Source organism: Sprattus sprattus (assembly GCF_963457725.1).
Source record: "Sprattus sprattus genome assembly, chromosome: 16".
Lineage (NCBI taxonomy): Eukaryota > Metazoa > Chordata > Actinopteri > Clupeiformes > Clupeidae > Sprattus > Sprattus sprattus.
This window is the reverse complement of record NC_137914.1, coordinates 27,632,197-27,652,744: the sequence shown is the minus strand read 5'-3', so window position 1 is coordinate 27,652,744 and position 20,548 is coordinate 27,632,197. Positions and strand designations below refer to the sequence as shown.

Sequence of the window (20,548 nt, the reverse complement as noted above, 5' to 3'; positions counted from 1 at the left end):
TGAGCTCTGTAAATTCTCGCCTCAAATTTAAGCTTGTTATCCACCATATCGAGTTTTAAATTGTATACATATCCCTCCATTGCATAATTAAGTCCCTTTTGAAGGCTTCTAGGCAAAATCAGGTCCTTTTGTCTCCAAAAGTTGTCTAGAGCCTCTTGGGATATAGTTTTGTCACTGATAGCTGCCATTGTAAACTCTAGTCAGCTCTGATAAAGTGTCCGATTTAGCAACTGTCACAATGGGGGGCGGGGCTTAGCAATAGGTCAATTATGAATTTTGATATAGAGTTGTTTTAAGTTGATTATTCTCTCCTCTGTTTTATGTATATGATATACAGTTCTCAGGAATAAGCTAATTCAGTTAATTAGATAGATGTGACACACAACGGTGGTACATTCACATTTGTGTATAACCCCCAACTAAATCGTATGCCTATGAAATGTCCTCCTATATGCCAAAGCTGTGACCCCTTAAAATCCATATCATAGGAGTGTTTCGATATGACCTGAATGTATGGTGACGTAAGTCTGTTTTCACCTACTTAAAAAGAATTCGAACATTAACCACACGTTCAACACGCTCAGACAGTTCCCAGGCAATACGCTCCATGAGGGGCACCATACGCTCATCTGTGTTGTAATGGCTGGAGATGATCCACACCATACGCAGTCCATTCATCATTAATGGGATGGTGTCCAAAATCACAGCAAAATCCACTCCTGAGGCTAAATTCTGCAAAACAGCACAGATACTTGAAGGTCCACCCTCAGAAGCGCTTAGCTCTGTGCGCATGTTATGACAGTACATTACATTACACTTACGAATGTGCTCTTCTAATCAGAATAGCTTTACTCAATGCCTTATTGGTTGCCTGTTAGAACACATGGTGAACATTTATTTAAATAGGGCCCATTATATGTATTTGTCTATTTGTTTATAAATATTTGGTGAATTGGAGTTTTTTTGTATACCAGTTCCTCACAAAGAAAGTCTCCTCCTTTCTCACCTTAAAGTGCCTCTCCAGAGTGCTGAGGAACCGTACATTTTCTACAGACTCCACGTGGTACTTGCTGAGTTCTGTCACAGTAAGATCCAGGTTCTGCACAGTCACAGGATCTGCCCGTGACATTACCTCTAAGATCTTCTTTACGGCAGGTAATTTGAGCTGCTCACTCAAAGCACTCAAGATAGCTGCCCGTTCACGCCAGAAATCGATCTCTGCCATTGGTCCTGGCGCCTAATGAAAGAGAGCATTACAAAAAAAATGTATCTTTCACTGACAGTTTTGGAAACGTTTGAAAAATTACATCTTAAAAGCATGACACAGGCTGCTATAGCATCAAAGATTCTGAGACATTCCATACGAGATAATTGAGCGCATTGAGACAATTTGATTGTAAATAAAATTGAAATGAATCTGCTTAAGTCTTACCCTGAGTTAGTAATGTGCTACTACTGCCAGAAAGTGGCAAATCCATTGGTTATCAGATTGTATAGCAATTCATATGGCGAATACGTGGTTGATTTAGTGATTTCAGTTGATTCGCCAAATGCTGATGTAACCAAGTGGTTGTCTAAATAGCAGTCGTAAATCACCCAGAATTTTCATAAATGCACTTCCTCGAAAAAACACCAGATTCCCCACGGGGCCTCTCCGTGTTAGGTTGGTTAAGGGCTGAATTTGTGAGAAATCGTTGGTGATTGCGTTCACACCAACTCCACAGATATCCGCGGATTCAAATAATTAAAAAAAATTCCCCAAAACATGCTAAATTTCTCCTTAAATTCCTCTTAACCGCGTTTGAGAATGAGGCCAAATGTTTTAAGTTTGGGGGAAAATAGGAAAATGTCAAGGCATGTCCAACTACCTCAAAGCTGTCTGACGGGCCTCAGACCCCAGTGGGTTAAATACCACCCAAGGGTTAAATAGACTACAAACCTGAGGTTTTTTCCTCTGCTGTTCCTCTATAACAACGGTGATTTGGGTCTGCCAATTCATTACACACTGTTCAAGCTTTTCCACAACCTCTCGGGTAGCTAGAAGCACATCCACTTCTGGCTCCAAGTCAACTTCAGGAATATGCAGCTTAATCTCACCTGCAAAAAAGTTTAGTTCAATGACAACTCATGATGTCAGGTATGGGCATGGTTACACATTTAAATGTAATCAATCAATTCAAAACATAAAGGAAACATGAAACAAAATAATAATAATTTAAAGTACAGATTTAAATTAAAAATAATAAATAATTCCAAACACCCAAACTATTATTATATGAATTAAGTATGCCTTAAACAAAATAACAAATTAGACAGATGATGTTTAAAAAGGCAAGTTTTTTTAAATGCTTTTAAATGTACCAAGGCTGTCACTGGAACGTACAGCACTAGGTAGATCATCCAACCACCAAGGAACCACAAACAGAAAGAGTCTAGACAACAGATGCTCATCACAGAAGTGAAGAGGGTTGAGAGGGTGAATCATGCTGAATTATTGCATTTCGTGAGTGATCATAGTCCAGGAAGTAACCATTGCGAAAAAGGATCTGTTCTGAGTCTGTTGACTGTAGTTTAGGTGACTGTGTTCCTCAAAGGGATTGAGGCGAACATGAGTCGTCTGTCAAACTTACTCTATATGAGAGTAAGAGGCGGTCACAGCCCGTATTGATATTGCTGTAACTCTTTCCTTTGCAGACCTCAGGGAGAGCCTGGTTGAACACAAGGTTCTCAAAAAGGGTTGAGACGCACCGGGTCTCAGTTCATTGTATGGGTACAGGACTGCGGGGTGTCCTAGTCCCAAGAGAACATGGGAGGAGCCGCTGAGGCAAGTTCACAGATACCCAGTGTGAAAAGCACAAAAATTAGACTGGAGAAAGAAGCTAAATGGTGGACAGTGTCCAGTAAGATGTGTAAGGTAAACTGTACGAGATGTGTATGATGAAAACAAAAAGTTTTCCAGTTTTATAATAAATGACCTTCAACAGAAAAAAAAAAAAAAAAACGAAAACATGTCAACTTTAACAGGAACTCAGACAACCTCTAGAGAAGGTAAATTGATTTACTTGCATTGCAATTAATCTCAGGTAATAACAGTTACAATTTGCAGACAGAGAGCTTTTCCTTTCAGTTGTGCTATATGTAAGAGATCATTTATTGTCCAGAGGTCATTATCCAAAAATAATTCCCGACGGGGTGAACAGCACCCCGACGTGCAGCGTCCTGAAGGGATTTTGATTACTGAGTGATCAATGTTATGCTGTCAATCTGCTCCAGATTAAATAACAGAGATATCAGATTTAGAACACAGATAGCTCGTCCACGCCTTCATCTCCTCAAGACTGGACTACTGCAATTCACTGTTCACTGGGATCACTGGCAGGAACATCCAAAAGCTGCAGTACATCCAGAACAGCGCTGCCAGGATCCTGATGAGAGTCAGGAAATACAACCACATAACCCCCATTTTACACTCACTGCACTGGCTCCCTGTCTCATCCCGCATTGACTACAAAGTCCTCCTACTCACCCACCAATGCATAAATGGTCATGCCCCCCCTTACCTGCAAGAACTCATCACCCCCCAAACATCAACCCGCCCCCTCAGATCCAATAACAGTCTGTCCCTGCAGATCCCAAACACCAGGCTACGCACCATGGGCGACCGGGCCTTCGCCGCTGCAGCCCCTCGACTGTGGAACAGCCTCCCGGACCACTTAAGGGCAACACAGACACTAGACTGTTTTAAGACTGGCCTAAAAACCTTTTTATTCATAAAGGCATTTCCTACTTTTTAAAAAATGTATATATTTTCTTAAACCGTCCTTTTGTCCTTTTGCACTCTGAGATTCTGCCTAGAATGAAGAGTGCATAACAAATAAAATGAATTATTATTATTATTATTATTATATCAAAAGGCAGTGCGCCTTGCTCAAAACATCTGACATGAACTCCCACCTCTATGATGACACACAACCAAACAAGGTGTTGGTCCACAATTGAAAGCAGCAAAAGCTTTAATGCATAACTTTATTGGCAAATAATTGTGATTAGGTTGGAATAATAATTAGGGATGCACCGATGCATCGGCCGTACATCGGTATCGGCCGATGTTTGCCTCTTTTAATGTTATCGGCCTATCGGTAATAAACTTGACTTTCACCGATGGTACTGGCCGATGTTTATGGGAGGCAGTTTTTAAAGAAAAATATTGTATTATATTCGTTTTAATCTTGAATTTATATGGCATTCCCTAAGGGTTTATGCTTGTGTTATGTAAGGCTGCATTGCAAGCATCTGTTTACAGTTGAAATGATGTCTTGATGCCTGGTGATATTATATTAAATAAAGTTTAGTTAAACTAAAGATTGTTTCATAAATCTGATTGAATTTGTGCTCATTCAAAGTTAAGAGTGATAAAGAGCTGACATAATTTAACACATTGCTTTTTAGATAATGATTTCATTATTTTCCTGGCACAAAAGGGTGAATGAATAACAACAAAAACAAAATAAACAAATATCGGTATCGGTATCGGCTAGATTGTTGTTTTGAACATCGGTATCGGTATCGGCCAAGAATTTCCATATCGGTGCATCCCTAATAATAATGTTGCCGATGCCAATGGCAGGGAACACGCTGTTCCTCATCGTCATCACCATAACCATTAAGTACATACAAGCATTTTAGGCCAACAAGCTCTGCATAGTTTCTTTTTCCTTCCCCTCCTATACCTCCAAGATAAAGAAAAACAAATGAATGCTTTTATTACTTTGCGACTACATAGTGTAATGTTCTTCTGTCTGGATGTAGCAAAATCTCAATAAAGAGCCTCCAACTAATGCAAAATGCTGCCGCTTGCACATTTCTCCGCTATGGGATGCAGTTGTAGTTTCTCCACCTGATCTACTTGCAGAAATCCTCTGCCTACACCTGTCCAAACCCACCACAATGTCAATGTAAATAATTGCCACCATCGACATAGTTTTCTGTTTGTAATAGAAAACTTACCAGCACACTGTATACCCACTAAGCTGTTCTACAATACTTGAATCCTCTCTCCCCATTTCTCCCTCAAGGTTTCTTTCTGATAACAGGATTTCTCCTTGCCCGTCGCCTATTGTGCTGGCTCCAAGAGGGATTCAAGCTCTGGGCTCTGTAAAGCGCCTTTAGACAACTTTTTGTTTAGGCACTACATAAATAAAAAATATATTGATCTAATTTTGACAGGCCTTCACGGTACACAACCAAAGAGACCAATAGATACTCTTCCCCAGCAGTCATACATATTTAAATTCAAGAAAAACAAAGCAGATGTACAAAGCACATAGAATCAGTTGCAAGTGAGCATAGTAGTATACCTTCCAGCTGCTGAAGAGTCCTCTCAATGTGGCCTAGGAATTTATGCGTACTGTTGAGCAACTCATCCCGGATCATGATTGACCCACGAGTTTCCTTAGGCTTAATGTTGTCTTCCTCCACAGCATCTTTGTCTAAGGACATCATATGCCCGTAGCCTCCATTTGAAAGCTTCAGTTGGCTCCAAGAAAGCAATGGAATGTACACCTACATATTGAGAGTAGGACAGATCACATCATTGAGATGTTTCTGACCCAACAATATGACGACGAGTATACACACAAATTGTTCTCCAAGTTAACAATGTAATATACTGTACATACAACATTAGAAGCAAAGTGACTCAAAAGTGAAAGCTAGTTGCTACACACATGATTGAGGATGTCCTTCAGCATCAACAGGGAATGCCCATTCAGCATACCAAACTCAAGTAACTTTGGCATGACGTTGTTGGCCTCATTTATGTCCACAGGTTCATAGATGGTTTCTACGAAAGATGAGGTCATAGAACACAAAGAACAAAAAGGTCATCAAAAGGTACTTCTAAAACTGCCTCTACAGTATGTATGCAATATCTGCTAGGTTTAGTTGTTGCTTGCCAGTGAGCAGAACTAGATCATTAAAGTTGAGAATCCACATGAATTATGCCCACTCACCTTTGGTATTCCGGAGGATGTAGAAAATGTTGGACTTCAAGCACTTCTCAGAGACTTGGTTCACTGACACGTGAAGCTCAATGTGGTACACAACTTGGATTTCAAACCTCTGATGAATTAATGAAACACAGACACATTTTGGAATGTCACTGAATTTGACACCCTGTGCTATCTTCGTGTCCAATCCCTCCAGATCATTACTTAATATTTACTGTATTGAATTAAATAAGATCTGTCGCTGATGATAAACTGTCTCAGAGCATAACGTGTATTTCTATTTCTATAGTAACTCAGCTAACTGGCAAACAAACATTCATTCAACTAGTTCAAGTCGTATTGACCACCGAAGACAGGCAGAACAATCTTTACATTTTGTGATCCTATCATTAACATAGAAGTGAAATCTATCGGACAGTTAATTAAGTCAATGTTTCATCAGATATTAACTACAGGTGGCACTGCTAGCTACCTCGACGCTAAAAACATTGATTAGCAAAATGTCCATATCAACGTCAACAATACAAAGCATCCATTGAGTCTCTTCTAATCTAAACACAGTCACCGATTAAAACTTAAAACATCTGCATCCTATCAATATGCCTAGCAGACACACATTTTGTCTCTTACACGTACATTTTTGTCAAGCAACACTTGAGTCTGGAGTATAAATTTGCCTTAATTCCCCTCTTCACAAAAAAAGACATTGGCCATTCACTTGGTACCATATACTGTAGATTGTGAAACTAATGATTAAGTCAAGATAGTAAGGAATTTGTAAATGATAATGGCTCTCTTACAGGGACAGAGGGTCCATCTTCAGCATCCGCATCAGCATCAGCATCAGACTCAAGTGGCTGACTCTGGAAACCATCAACATGGTCTGGAGCTTCCTCCTTCTGAACCTCAGAAAACCTTGATCCTTCAGTTTCCCATTCTGGCTCTTGCTCTAGAATGATGCACAAAATAAAATTAGACACAATGTTAAATCAATCTAGCTTACAGTATTTTCTCAATGAATTGAAGTCTACCATTAAGGTCATAACATCTCATTCAAAAGGATTGCTTTCAAGTATCATGGTTGGCACACTGAACCACTTCCTGTTCAACACTGTCTTGACTCTTGCTGTAAGTGGCACTATGTCTGCTAGGGTAATGTATTGTACTCTGCTACATTGGGCCTTATGTAGTAAAAAAAAAAAACTGTTAAATGACTGAGACAGTTATTTTGTGTTAAGTTAAGTGTTAAAAGGGACTTTTGTACTACTGCTTGATTTGAAGGCATGTTGCCCTATTGTTTAAAATAATTAGGTAAAAAATATATATGTTTATTGGGTTTGACTGTTCAGTACTGTTCATATTCATTATATTAAACGCAGATATAAAAGTAACTTAAAAGTTACTTTCCCTAGTAACTAATTACTTTTGATATACAGTAACTGGGAAGTAATACAATTACCTTTAAAAGAAGTAACTAGTTACTGTAACTAAGTACTAATTTGTTCAGTACTGTGCATATTCATTATATTAAACGCAGATATAAAAGTAACTTTTAATTAAAAGTAACTTTTAATTTGGTCAGTACTGTTCATATTCATTATATTAAACGCAGATATAAAAGTAACTTAAAAGTTACTTTCCCTAGTAACTAATTACTTTTGATGTACAGTAACTGGGAAGTAATACAATTACCTTTAAAAGAAGTAACTAGTAACTGTAACTAAGTACTAATTTTCAGTAACTTGCCCAACACTGGTAAGGACAGTCGTTGAGTAACTAGTTTGTCATAATGTCAAAGTCAGCACATTTCAAGAGATTTCGTTAGTTTTAGCTGCTAGCATGCCGTTCGCGAATAGCTATTGATCCGTTGTGCTGCTTTAATATAGGGGCGGGGCTCATTTTCATATTCAAAGATATGCCAATATTAAATGAGTAAAATAAGTTGTTTTCATAAAAAAAAAATGATTTATGTCATTTTGAGGAACAGAGCAGAGTAATTAGGCATTTAAACAATGCCAGAAAAATGGATTTGAATGAACGCTGACCCATGCTGTTTTTTGTGTCCACTTTCGCCAGCCACTTTTACCATCACAATAATGTTAAGGTAATTCTGGGAATTATGTCATTCTAAAAGCATAGAAGTCCTAACGTTTGACAGTTAAGTCATGAATCACATATCAAAATAAACGGTTTCTTAAACGCCAAACTCGTTGTTATGGCTACAGTGTGTGTACGTGTGCGATCATATCCGACCAAAAAACGCTCTAGCCTCCTTTGAAACAAGAAATATGAACAGAATAGATCAAAAGAGCACGAGGGTGCATTAAAAACAAATGTCAAATACAGAGGGCACAAGTCTATGGGTTGGTTCTCAGGAAGTTATTATATATTATAATGGCAAAAGGCGATACGTGTAGCTAGGTGGAATATACAAACATGTCACGGCATGTCAGTCAACCTAAAAGAGCCTAACAGGCCTAGGACTACCAAGAGTTAAGTGTCAAAATGAAAATTAAACGTTGGAAGGGTCCTCTGGCTGAAGAGTAATTGAATAAAGTTAGTTATAGCTATAATGTCTTATTGTTCGCTAGCTGACCTCAGCCAACTGACGTTACCATTGTATGTGTCTGGGGTGTAAGTAAGTTGGGGAAAAAAAATAAAAAAAACAGTTTACCAATAGTTATTGGGACTTCGACTTCCTCCTCTCGTATCTGTTGGGAAAACAGAAGGGTCGATGGTATCTCGTCTTCAGTAACCTCATTCAGAAAATGTACTATTTTCTGCCCGTCTTCTCCGTCTCCACGGCTGAGCAGGTCCTCGAAACAACTTGTCTCCATCATATGAAATGCGGAGCATACTCTTTGTCGTATCCATTCCACTCGTGGGTCGTCGAGAGACATTCCCAAAACTAAAATGAACGTGTACGTTACAACGACAACATGCTATCTCCATAAAGGCAAACGACCCTCCTGTATTAGCAGAATGACACCAACTGAAAGTTTGGAGTCGTCATAGCAACAGCTCGTTTCCTTCAACCACACCCCCCCGTAGTGATAACGAGCTCCACTCTTTTCACTGACTCGAGTTCTTCCTTCACTCACTAAACAGAGCCGGGTTTACGAAGTAGTGGACTGTCCTAGTGTTTCACAAGTAGGATTTCTATGCTCTTGGTGATACTGACTCAGGTGATTCATTTCAAAGACTCGAGTCTTTAAGTTAAGTGCTACAGTCTACAACATGAGGGCTGTCTGTTTCTGTATTTGTAATTTTTATTTAAGGACGGAAACATTGCATTTTCATCTGGTTAAAAAAAAATCTGAAACTTAATGCTGCAATATTTGTTTTGTTTCATATTTATATTCAGCTTACATTATTTTCAGGTAGATACACCAAAATGAGCTAGGCCAACATCTACAACATTTGTGTATTACTTGTAAGTTGGCCTCAGTGTTGGGGAGTAAAGAACTACATTAAACTTACAGTTTAACTACATTTTGCAGTGGCTTGCTGCCTGGTAATTAAAATACATTGATAGTGATTAAGTATTAAATTACTTTTTTTGCCATTGAAACTACAAACAATTTCAAAAGGAATTATTTATTTTTTACCATTGCTGTATTTGAGCCACCTTTTAGCCCAGTCCCCTTTTTCTTTCATCCTGATCGCTGTGAAGGCATGCCCATCCTAAGTATTCGTCAACCAGCCACCTTCACACACTTGACCTTTGTGTAGTATGTGCAAAATTGATTCTAGGTATTTATTAACAAATGTTCAGATAAGTTGTTGCATGCTATTTTAAAAGTGAAATAATATTGTATTTGTGAAAAGCCACATTATTTATAATCAAGAGGGTAAGAAATACCTGCTGTCTCAACGGTCAAATGCCCCCCTTCATATTATGTAATCATAACCAGTTGTTTGATCTTGGTCCCCTTAGGAAATGCCAAACCTATTGTCCCTAATGAATGGTGATAACTACTTGAGGACCGCACAGTGACCTTCGAGTGAGTTATACAGTTCATAATCCATCATCTTCTTTCTTGCTGTACTTGCTTTTTGTGGCATAGAAAAGCTTGAGTAGAATGCAGGTTCATGAAATTCATGTGAAGAAAGCAATGCCTTAAATAATTCATGGGTATTCATACAGAAAATTTGCTAAATTAGATGTCCATGTATATTTTGTTGACCTTTGCAATCATTGTGTTTTATTTAAATATTAACATAGATATTTAGATTTATCAGATTTTGCGTATTTCTTGTTGCATGACAAAATGTAAATGCAACATTGAACTACTTACTTACACACAATCTGAGTAACTTTGTCTACCAAATAATTGTCTGTAGCCTGTTTGTAGACCTTACATTTGTTTTGTTTGTAACACAAAGTATCAGCTTCAGTAAACTACAAATCCCAGCGCCAAAGATTTAAACACAATCCAAAATATAAACTAAACGTCCTAGGAAATGAAGTCAATGGAGTTAAAGACTTAAAAACAAACTTTTTTTAACCATGAAGGCTACATTTACCATAGCTGACAATGTTGCAAACTTTTTGAGGGAACAATAGATGACTATTAATGTTGCTTTGGCCAAAGTATACATGTAATAAATTAAATAGTTCACCACAAAGCCAAAAATACTAACTCACAACAGGTTGAGGGGATGCGAAACCAACTCACTGGGTTGTTGGTGGAACCTCAACATAATAAAAGGGGTTTCCTGTAGCTGATGCCTATTCACATCAGTTTTGCGAGGCACATTCAGATATTATGTTCTCCAGAGGTTGTCTGCATCCTAATGCATCTCTCATTTACAGTCTATTTCTAATGTATGGTCAACAGATGGAATTGTATTGGAAGGTTTATACAAGGGTAACTGACTAAAATAAAATAGGTTTCTTTAGGTGTGGTACAAACATGCAGTGATCAGAATTCATGCCCTACAAGCTGGCCTGCTACACACCAAAGTACAAATGGGGCTTTGCTATGCCACAATCTCACATTTCAGAATTAAACCAGCAAACAAACCAATGAACTTACTTATGTTATGACGATATCATTTTACAGGCTAGGAGACTGTAAAAATAAAATATGTTATGATGTACAGACTTACCGTCATGTTTCATCCTTTTTTGTTTCAAGTTCAGAATAAGAGCCGAAGCACAGAAGAATCTCCAAAGCCTGTAAATAGCAGTTTTGATCCTGCTCTATTCGAGGAGAAATGCCTGCAGTAAAAAAACGTAACACTTGGTAGTCTTGGACTCTTTTAGGTAGTCTGACATGCCTTAATGTTTTGGTTTATTTCCCCCAACTAAAAACACTGAAGCAAAAGTGGCATGTTTGATTACATTCTAGAAGTCCTCAGCAATAACACCATGACAGTAAAAGGAATTTAGGGGAAAAAAATGTATTTAAATCAAATCTAAACCTACCCTTACAAAAACCTCAATATTCCCCTCAGGGAAGTGAAGACTCTTAATCAATGTACAGTTTGCATTTTTAAACTCTTAAGCACAACACACATAAATGGTTAGTGTTGAAATACTGCCATTTCATTTTATTATGCTGCTGAAAAAAAAAAGACATATTGGTTGAGCAAGTGAGACAGAGGAGGACAATGTCTATTTTGTGAAGAAACGTTCACAATTCTTATCAGAACTATGATAAAATGAGTCACACCAACATCAATCACAAACATCGATCACATAAGTTTCACTGCTCCACTGGCCACTAGGGGCGCTATTGTGCGATAGCACATCAAATGTTGAGATCCCCTCTCCAGGTCCACGACATATTCTCTGCAAGAGATGACATGACATGGGTATGCAGGTTCACACAAAGACAGAACATGGGTCTGTGAGGTCACACAAAGAAATCAGGGAATGATGTGAAGGAGTCAATAATAGACATTCCTCTGCAAACAGTATGATTGACATAAAAAGGTCCATTCTTCCATACAGTGGAAATGGTAAAAAGCATAGAATTCCTGGAAAACCATGCAGTATCTTCAAACCAGTTGCCTACCTTTGATCATCGGTTTCATGTTCGACTAGAATATTCTCCTGTCTCTCCTTCACATTGAGAAATACAAAAGTGTCCAGACAGGGCTTGGGGACTGTGAAGAAATAAGAAATATTGGTGACAAACTGCTGGTGAGGCAGAGGAGTATCAGTGCTGTCTAACCCAATGTTCAAGGTGGAGAGGAGTATCAATGCTGTCTAACATAATGCCCATATGTTCAAGGTGTATTAGAGTGGTCCAAACACAATGCCCATATGCTCAAGTTGGAAGAGTAACAGTGTTGTCCAAACCCAATGTTCATATGTTCAAGGTGGAATTAAATCTTTGAAATATCGGTCAAACGAACCAGTAAGATGAAGCACCAGATAATTTTAAATGTTGAAAATGAATAATGTATTAAACTTTATTACTATTAATACATGTAAGAAGGACACATTTCAAAATGAACCATAGACAGCAACACAATACGAAGAAATAACCGTTATGACGTATGTTTGCAATATATACAGTACTGTGCAAAAGTTTTAGGCAGGTGTGAAAAAATGCTGTAAACTAAGAATGCTTTCAAAAATGGAAGTGTTAACAGTTTATTTTCATCAATTCTTCATAAATTAACAAAATGCAGTGAAGGAACAGAAGAAAATTCTAAATTAAATCAAAATTTGGTGTGACCACCCTTTGCCTTCAAAATAGCATCAATTTTCCAGATACACTTGCGCACAGTTTTTGAAGGAACTCGGCTGGTAAATTGTTCCAAACATCTTGGAGAACTAACCACAGATCTTCTGTGGATGTAGGCTTCCTAAAATTCTTCTGTCTCTTCATGTAAACCCAGACAGACTCGATGATGTAGAGATCAGGGCTCTGTGGGGGTCATACCATCACTTGCAGGACTTTCTGTTCTTCTTTAAGCTGAAGATAGTTGTTAATGACATTGGCTGTATGTTTGGGGTTATGTTCCTGCTGCAGAATACATTTGGTGCCAATCATACGCCTCCCTGATGGTATTGCATGATGGATTAGTATCTGCCTGTATTTCTCAGCATTGAAGACTCCATTCATCCTGACCAAATTTCCAACTCCACTTGCAGAAATGCAGCCCCAAACTGGAAAGGAACCTCTACCATGCTTCACTGTTGCCTGCAGACTCTCATTATTGTACCTCTCTCCAGCCCTTTGGCGAACAAACTGTCTTCTTCTACAGCCAAATATTTCTAATTTTGACTCATCAGTCCAGAGCACCTTCTGCCATGTTTCTGCACCCCAGTTTCTATGTTTTCGTGCTTAGTTCAGTCACTTGGCCTTGTTTCCTTGTCGGGGTAGAGCTTTTTGGCTGCAACTCTTCCATGAAGACCACTTCTGGCCAGACTTCCCCGGACAGTAAATGTCTGTACCTGGGTACCACTGGTTTCTGCCAGTTCTGAGCTGATGCCACTGCTTGAAATCTTCCGATTTCGAAGGTAAATAAGCTTGATGGGTTTTTCATCAGCTGCATTAAGTTTCCTTGGCTGACCACTGCGTCTACGATCCTCAACGTCTTCTTCAAAAGAGCTTGAACTGCACATTTTGAAACCCCTGTCTGCTTTGAAATATTTGTCTGGGAGAGACCCTGCTGATGCAGTATAACTACGTTGTGTCTTGTTGCTGTGCTCAGTCTTATCATGTAAATGGATAAAAAATAAACATTTATTGTTTACATTTTTCAAAGCATTCTTAGTTCATAGCATTTTTTCACACCTGCCTAAAACTTTTGCACAGTACTGTATATATATATATTTTTTAATAATATGTAGTTTTGGCATGAAGGAAATAAATACTGTATGTTGGATGTTGAATTAAGGAACATACTAACCTGTTGCGAATTGAAGGACATAAAGAACATTAACAACGGATAAAGAATTACTTCACTTCAAGCTGTTTTTCCTGCGTGCTCACCTGCTTTAAGCATGTCCATATGTTGCAGGTTTGGGGGCATGTGTTTTAGAGCCACTTTATTCATATAGCTCTCTGTGTTAGCCAGGTACCTGCGCCAAGACAAAATTATATTTGTACAAAATATTTACAGACAACGGACTCTGGCCATTAATATTTCACAACTCACTCTCTGGCAAATACTGATTCTTCAGCTGTCAAGAATGACGGATCTCCTTCTTCACGGGACTTTTCTTTCTCAAGAATGTGAGGGAAGAATTTCTCTATCTGCAAGTAGAAGGTAAATAAAGATTACTTAATTTCGTCTGCCAATAAAATACCCGATGACGAGACCAGACTGTGAGAACACCATGTTAATTTTACTGCCACATAATTCTACAATACTGTTCTGCCAGACAATTTTTGGCTGACATGCATTCTAAATGAAAATAATCTTCTGGATATTGTCAAACCACAAGCAACACCACCTGTTCTTTAGGGCATTGCCATTAAGCCATTGTGTATTTTATTATTTTTATTTATTATTCTATGTATTATATTACAAACAGTAGTTATTCAATGCTCTTCATCAGTGGAGATATAAGGCATGCATGGAGGAGCCTAAACACCATGATGGGCAGGAATAAGAACACTGCTGCAGTACAATGCCCGGACCCTGCTGCCTTTGCTGAAGAACTCAACACCTTCTATGCCAGATTCAACAACACTGACTCTATGGAGGAAATGGTCACTCTCCTACACCCCCCAGAATCTGCATAGAAGAGAAGCGGGTTATATCCATCTTTTCCCATCTCCATTCCTCCAAAGCTCCTGGACCAGATGGGCTGAAGGGCAGAATACTGAAGGAGTGTGCAAGTCAGCTGGGCGGTGTAATGACGAAAATGTTTCAGCTCTTCCTAGATGCCAGTTTTGTTCCCAGGGCGTGGAAGGAGACCACCATCATCCCTGTTCCCAAAAAGCCCCGGGCTAAAGCTCTGAACGACTTCAGACCAGTGGCACTCACCTCTATCCTGTGCAAATGCATGGAGAGAGTTGTTGCAGGAGAGCTCACCACCACCATCGGTGAGAATCTGGATCCACTGCAGTTTGCCTACAAGCCAAAACGAGGTGTGGAGGACGCTACATTACATCTACTGGATACCATCACAAAGCACCTGGACTCCCAGAACTCCTTGGTCAGGATCTTATTCATGGACTTCTCGTCAGCATTTAATACAGTTAACATCAACACAGTCCTGCATCGCCTTCAGCAGCTTCAGGTCAACCCAGCACTGACACTTTGGATCAAGGAGTTTTTAAAGGACAGACCCCAGCATGTAAAGGTCCAGGGTGTAACATCGTCCAACATCATCCTTAACACTGGAGTCCCACAGGGTTGTGTCTTGTCTCCCATCTTGTTCTCAATATACACCAATGAGATCACATGCAACATCAGTGGATTCAAGCTATTTAAATATGCAGATGATCTGGCCTTGGTGGCCAAACTGACAGATCAAAGCACCCTGTCCAAGTACACCCAATATATCACTGAAATGGCCCTGTGGTTCAAAGAAAGCTCACTGCAGTTGAACATCAGCAAAACCAAAGAACTGTGTTGCCATAGGAGGAGGGCATCTAACACCCCACATCCACTTAACTCACCTTTGACCCTGAGGACAAGTAGTTGAACAGGTGGTGAAGTTCAAATACCTTGGCACAGAGATCGACCAACGTCTGTCCTTTAGCCAGCATGCAGATGGGGTTTACAAGAAGGGACAACAACGAATGTATCTCCTGAGGAAACTAGACACCTTCAATGTCAGTAAAGACATTTTGTCAACTGCCTACCAATCTCTGGTGGAATCCATCATCACTTGCAACATTACATCCTGGTACGGCTTCCTCACAAACCCAAGCAAAAGCAGACTTAATAGATTAACTAAGCAAGCAAGCAAGCTAATAGGAATACACCAGAAAGCGCTGGAGGATCTGTATATCCAGGCAGTGTGAAGGAAGACCAACTCCATCCTCTTAGATCCCTCCCACCCACTCCATCCTTGTTTTGATCTACTTCCTTCTGGCAGAAGATTCAGAATGCCTTTGGCCAGGAAAGCTATCTACAAAAAAATCATTCATCCCCATAGCTATACACACACAGAACACTCATTCCTCGAAGAACTCACACAAATAACACACACACACGCACACACACCTCCAAGCCTTCAGTCAAAAGACAATTTTCTAGTATGGCAACATACTAGACAATAAAGCTTTTTGAATCTTTTGAATCTTTGAATCTAACTGATACTACAATGATGTGACTATTTGTGGCAGAATGTTGAATTCATATACAGTATACTGTTGTCTCCTACAGGTCAAATAGGTTTCAAATATCTGTACAATTGGACAATACATATGAAATCTACTTTTGGTCACTTAGCCCATACTTTCAAAGTGACAGAGAAGCATCATGGCAAAAGAGCACTAGGTATGAAATAGTGACGTGTAGTACCTTGCATGTCGTCATTATTGTCGTTAGTACACACAGCACTCATTTCACAGTACAAACTACTTTGCTATTTTGTCACTGTCTAAGAAAACACAGTGACGAGCATAATTAATGATGCTGACAAATATCCGTGCAAAGTTTTGTATTGGTTTGTAAAAATAAACAATAAAACCCTTACATTTTTCTCATAGATGTAACAATGCATCGTGGAAGTTGAAGTTCCCTACCAACATCAGCTAGCAATCTCTAATCCCATGCTTTGCCCCATTCTCCAGTGCTGTTTGTACATGCCTGATGTCCACCTTTCTGCCCCTCTCGTACAAAATAAATCCTACTATTACTGTCATTAACTGGCAAAGAGGTAACCTCAACTCGTTTATTCTCAAACAGACATGCAAATAATCTCAAAATCTGATTATGTCTTTAGGTCTTCAACCCTGGGTTGTGCTAGTTTTACATCTGCCTCCACTCGAGGAATGTAGCCTCACCTCATGCTTTCCCACTGTAAACTAGCTCAAACCCTGCTCTTCCAATGATAACCCTATGTTGTATTGCACCTTGTGCATGTTGAACCACTTCTCGGGGAGCCAACTTCCTCCTATTTTTACTGTTGGAGCAGTGTTCTTAACTACAGGATCCTTAGACTTTGACAAAGTTCTCTCCGGGCTGGTCTGAGCACACTTGAACTCCTCTACCAAAATGGTCATTGGCTACTCCAATATTCCTTTTCCATACAAAGCTACAGTACACAACGTGGCACCCCAAGCCATTTCCTAACACCTCTGAAATAGCAAATTCATAAACAGTAAATCCCCACCTTATGCATGGCAAAAGCCACATCATTTCAGTTTCAATAAAAACATTCTGTACCTTCTGTAAGCGAGAGCGCAGGTAGCTGTTAAGGACAAAGCGGATGCGGTCAATCTCCATACGATGAATGTTGGCTTTGATATCACCCTTCCTCGCTCGCTGCAGATTTTCTTCCTGTAGTACACAAACAATTTGAAGTGGGCAAGTTCCAGTTCAGTTTTTAATTAAATTAAAACAGCCATTTAATTGAATTGTCATAACTGAGCCCATAAACATATTCCATAGCTATGAACCATTTAAACTCCCAAAACCTACATTTTTAAATTATGTATTTTATAGTAGTGGTTGCTAAGATGTTGCTCATGGTCATTGCCATGGTAATTTAAGTGGTTGCTACGCTGGTTGCTGGGGTGTTGGGCACACTCAAGTTTTTTGTGGATCTGTAGAGAAGGCATTGTAACCATTAACACCAGAAAGATTTATATATGAACGATAATGTTGCAGCATATAGCTGGAGCATAGCCATCGTCTCTCTATTTACAATTTAATATTATTGTTTGAATTATGTTTTACCCTTAAAACCATCATGTGGTGATAATGACTCAAGAGGCAAGCCTGTTTGCTAAGCAGCTTGTTTAATCCAATAGTGTGAGTATTTTTCTTTCGATGACATGATGGGTTTCACTGACAAAACAGTGAGGCTTGTCAAACTGGTGGGAGACTTTCTCGTTTGGGATGTTCGTGCATGCATATTGTATACAGTACTGTATTGCTGACAACTGGTTTTGATCGGAGGCAAGCTAGGGCTAAAAAGACCAACATAGTTACACCCGGCCAGCAAGCTTTGTGTAGGCCAGCTGAAGCTGATCTGGAACTTGTTATATTACGGTACGTGTTAAATACATGTGTGCACATGTGTGAGGGAAATAATGTTTTCTCTTGTCAGCTGATGCACTGTTAAAGGAAGGAGTTAACTCGCATTATAACTGTTACCGTACTGTTTTAATTCTACAAGAAGTTCTACTTTATATCACCATGGTCAGAAAACACTTTGAGCTTTGAACTTCAAGCCATCGTCTCTCACAAGAGGTCTCAAGGCATAGGTTTTATGAATGACTTACATGCATATTATGATAATAATGGTAGGCTTATAGATTCTGTGCAAGATATTACTTGGTAGAGCAAGGTTGGATATAAAATGCAGGCTACTGGCTTCGTCGAAAACACAGGGAAGAAAAGGCTGTAGTAGTTGTTCTTTTAAAATAATAAATGACCAGTGTATGTGTTGTAGTGATGGTAGTGGCATTGGTTTATGTGTGTGAATTCAAATTTCTATCTTAATTTCCAACGTCTCAATCATGTTCTTTGTTTTTTCTCTTTCTATCCTATCTTTACATTTTTGTCTCACTCTTTCACTCTTTTTTCTTCATTAAATACACTTTACTGTCTACATCTTTCTTTAATACATTGGAATAACCCCTCTTTCAATTGATCAGTCTGTACGTATTGCGCTCTATCTCCCTCCTCTTCCTTTTTGCCTTCCTTCTACTCTATCCGTCTCCCTACTAACATTGAATTACTTTTAATAGTATTTTACTTAATTTGAAATGCAAATGTTGTTATCTCTCTAAAAAACAGTTTGGATTAAGTTTACAGCTATACCACCCACTGATAAATTGGCAGATCAATGAGATTAGATATAGATGACTATCTATACATCCAATATGAGCAGACAGAGATGCACCTTCATTCCTTAGTGCTAAGGTTATACCCCTTAACATCCACAGTCACTCATTCACATATCACAAGAGGATAAGAACTGTTATGAACTAAACAGGATTGTATAAAATGTCTTAGACCATTTGACCTCACCATGTGCCCAATTTGCTCCATCACACACTCTACAATTTCACTCTTGTGCTCCAGCAGTTCAGGGGAAAACTTCTCATTGAGCCATGCCTATGAGGAGAAAGAACCAATCGCTCGTGAACATACATCACCATCGCTCACATAAAACTCCAGAAATTAAGAGTTACAGTCCAGAGTTCTGGGGAAAGGTTGTTGATATTTGAGCTCAACAGCAAACCAAATACATTTTAAAAGGAATAGGTCACAATTCTAATTCAAAACACTTTTTTTTTTGTCAAATTCAGTGAATTGCCTCTGGGTCCTGTAGCTGTCCGTTAAGTGTGTGCACTCAAAAAAGAAACAAAAATAAAAACCCTCAGGGGTTTGCACACAGTGGTTGACCAACTAGTACACAACCTTAAGGTATTTTTTTTTGCATGATTTCTAAGGGTTTTGTAGGTCAATCCACCATCTAGCAGCAGTTTTTTTTCCCAGCAGGGTCTGTAAATGGGAAACAAACATAGTAGCAAGGACCGAGGCATATAGTTAAAGCAAATCAATAACTGCTTCAGGAACACGGAAGCCATTTGATCATATCAATAACCTTTTGCCAAAATCATATTCCAAATTCCTATAGGACATGTCACTTCAGGAAGACTCTGGCAAAGACCTGAAGGACATCTCATCATGGCATGCACTGATGCACATCACTAGCAATGAATGTCATTCTAAACACACTGGATAACGTCAAAAGGAACAGTCCTCGATCTTTAACGTATAAACTGTGTTTAATACCTTCATGACAACCGACATTCATGCATATTTTCTCTTCGTGAAATACATTGGCGGATATGTTTTTTTCAGCTAGGAAGAGTTAATTACAAATATCCACTTTTCTTATTTCTTCTTTCTTCAGTATATGTACACACTAACTCGCCTTGGAATCTCCACGACAACTTATACGATATTTACAAACAAAATAGGCTAAGTTAAGTGATTACGTTACCTCTTCTAATTTCACGATGAGCTCCGCAGGGGTGATTACATCTTCGTTTTCATCGCTGTTGTCACTTTGACAATCCGACATAGTGCAAATACGTTCCACACGGGTAATTAATATTAGATGACGACTTAATGAGATCGCTTTATAAATTACCCCTTACAGTGTTAACACATATTTGTTCCTCATTGATGAAGTTACTAGTAGGAAAATTAAACCGTCTTGCTTGCCGACTGTGGCTCCCTTAAAACCTAACAAAGAAGTAATAGTCAGCGTCTCTTTGTTCATATGTTACTGCTTCGGTAACACATCCCACAAACAATATATTCAGTTGTTGGAAGTATTCTGAATCTCTAAACATGCCGCAAACAAACGGTTGACATTAATCGTTTACGTCGCGCTGTCCTACACACTCCGTATAGACGGGCGCAGCCGACGTACT

The 20,548-nt window shown here is 39.0% G+C and overlaps 2 protein-coding genes across 2 annotated transcripts in view; both read right to left on the bottom strand.

Annotated features, from left to right (window-relative positions):
- The window catches only part of dnah10 (dynein axonemal heavy chain 10), a gene marked incomplete at both ends in the record, with an annotated part of 129,980 nt that extends 121,072 nt beyond the window's left edge, over nucleotides 1–8,908 (bottom strand). The window contains 8 exons of the mRNA XM_080853872.1: nucleotides 542–732; nucleotides 1,007–1,237; nucleotides 1,940–2,097; nucleotides 5,358–5,562; nucleotides 5,727–5,842; nucleotides 6,012–6,120; nucleotides 6,809–6,957; nucleotides 8,683–8,908. Coding sequence (XP_080709998.1) covers nucleotides 542–732; nucleotides 1,007–1,237; nucleotides 1,940–2,097; nucleotides 5,358–5,562; nucleotides 5,727–5,842; nucleotides 6,012–6,120; nucleotides 6,809–6,957; nucleotides 8,683–8,908 — 1,385 coding nt within the window. The remainder of the gene's footprint in view (nucleotides 1–541; nucleotides 733–1,006; nucleotides 1,238–1,939; nucleotides 2,098–5,357; nucleotides 5,563–5,726; nucleotides 5,843–6,011; nucleotides 6,121–6,808; nucleotides 6,958–8,682) is intronic.
- Nucleotides 8,909–11,708: 2,800 nt separating this feature from the next.
- gins4 (GINS complex subunit 4 (Sld5 homolog)) lies at nucleotides 11,709–20,193 on the bottom strand (the record flags this gene model as incomplete). Its single annotated transcript, XM_080853688.1, has 7 exons — nucleotides 11,709–11,805; nucleotides 12,032–12,122; nucleotides 13,964–14,052; nucleotides 14,130–14,227; nucleotides 17,319–17,432; nucleotides 19,131–19,217; nucleotides 20,113–20,193. 7 exons carry the CDS (start codon nucleotides 20,191–20,193, stop codon nucleotides 11,709–11,711), a joined length of 657 nt encoding a protein of 218 aa, XP_080709814.1.
- Nucleotides 20,194–20,548: the final 355 nt, after the last annotated feature.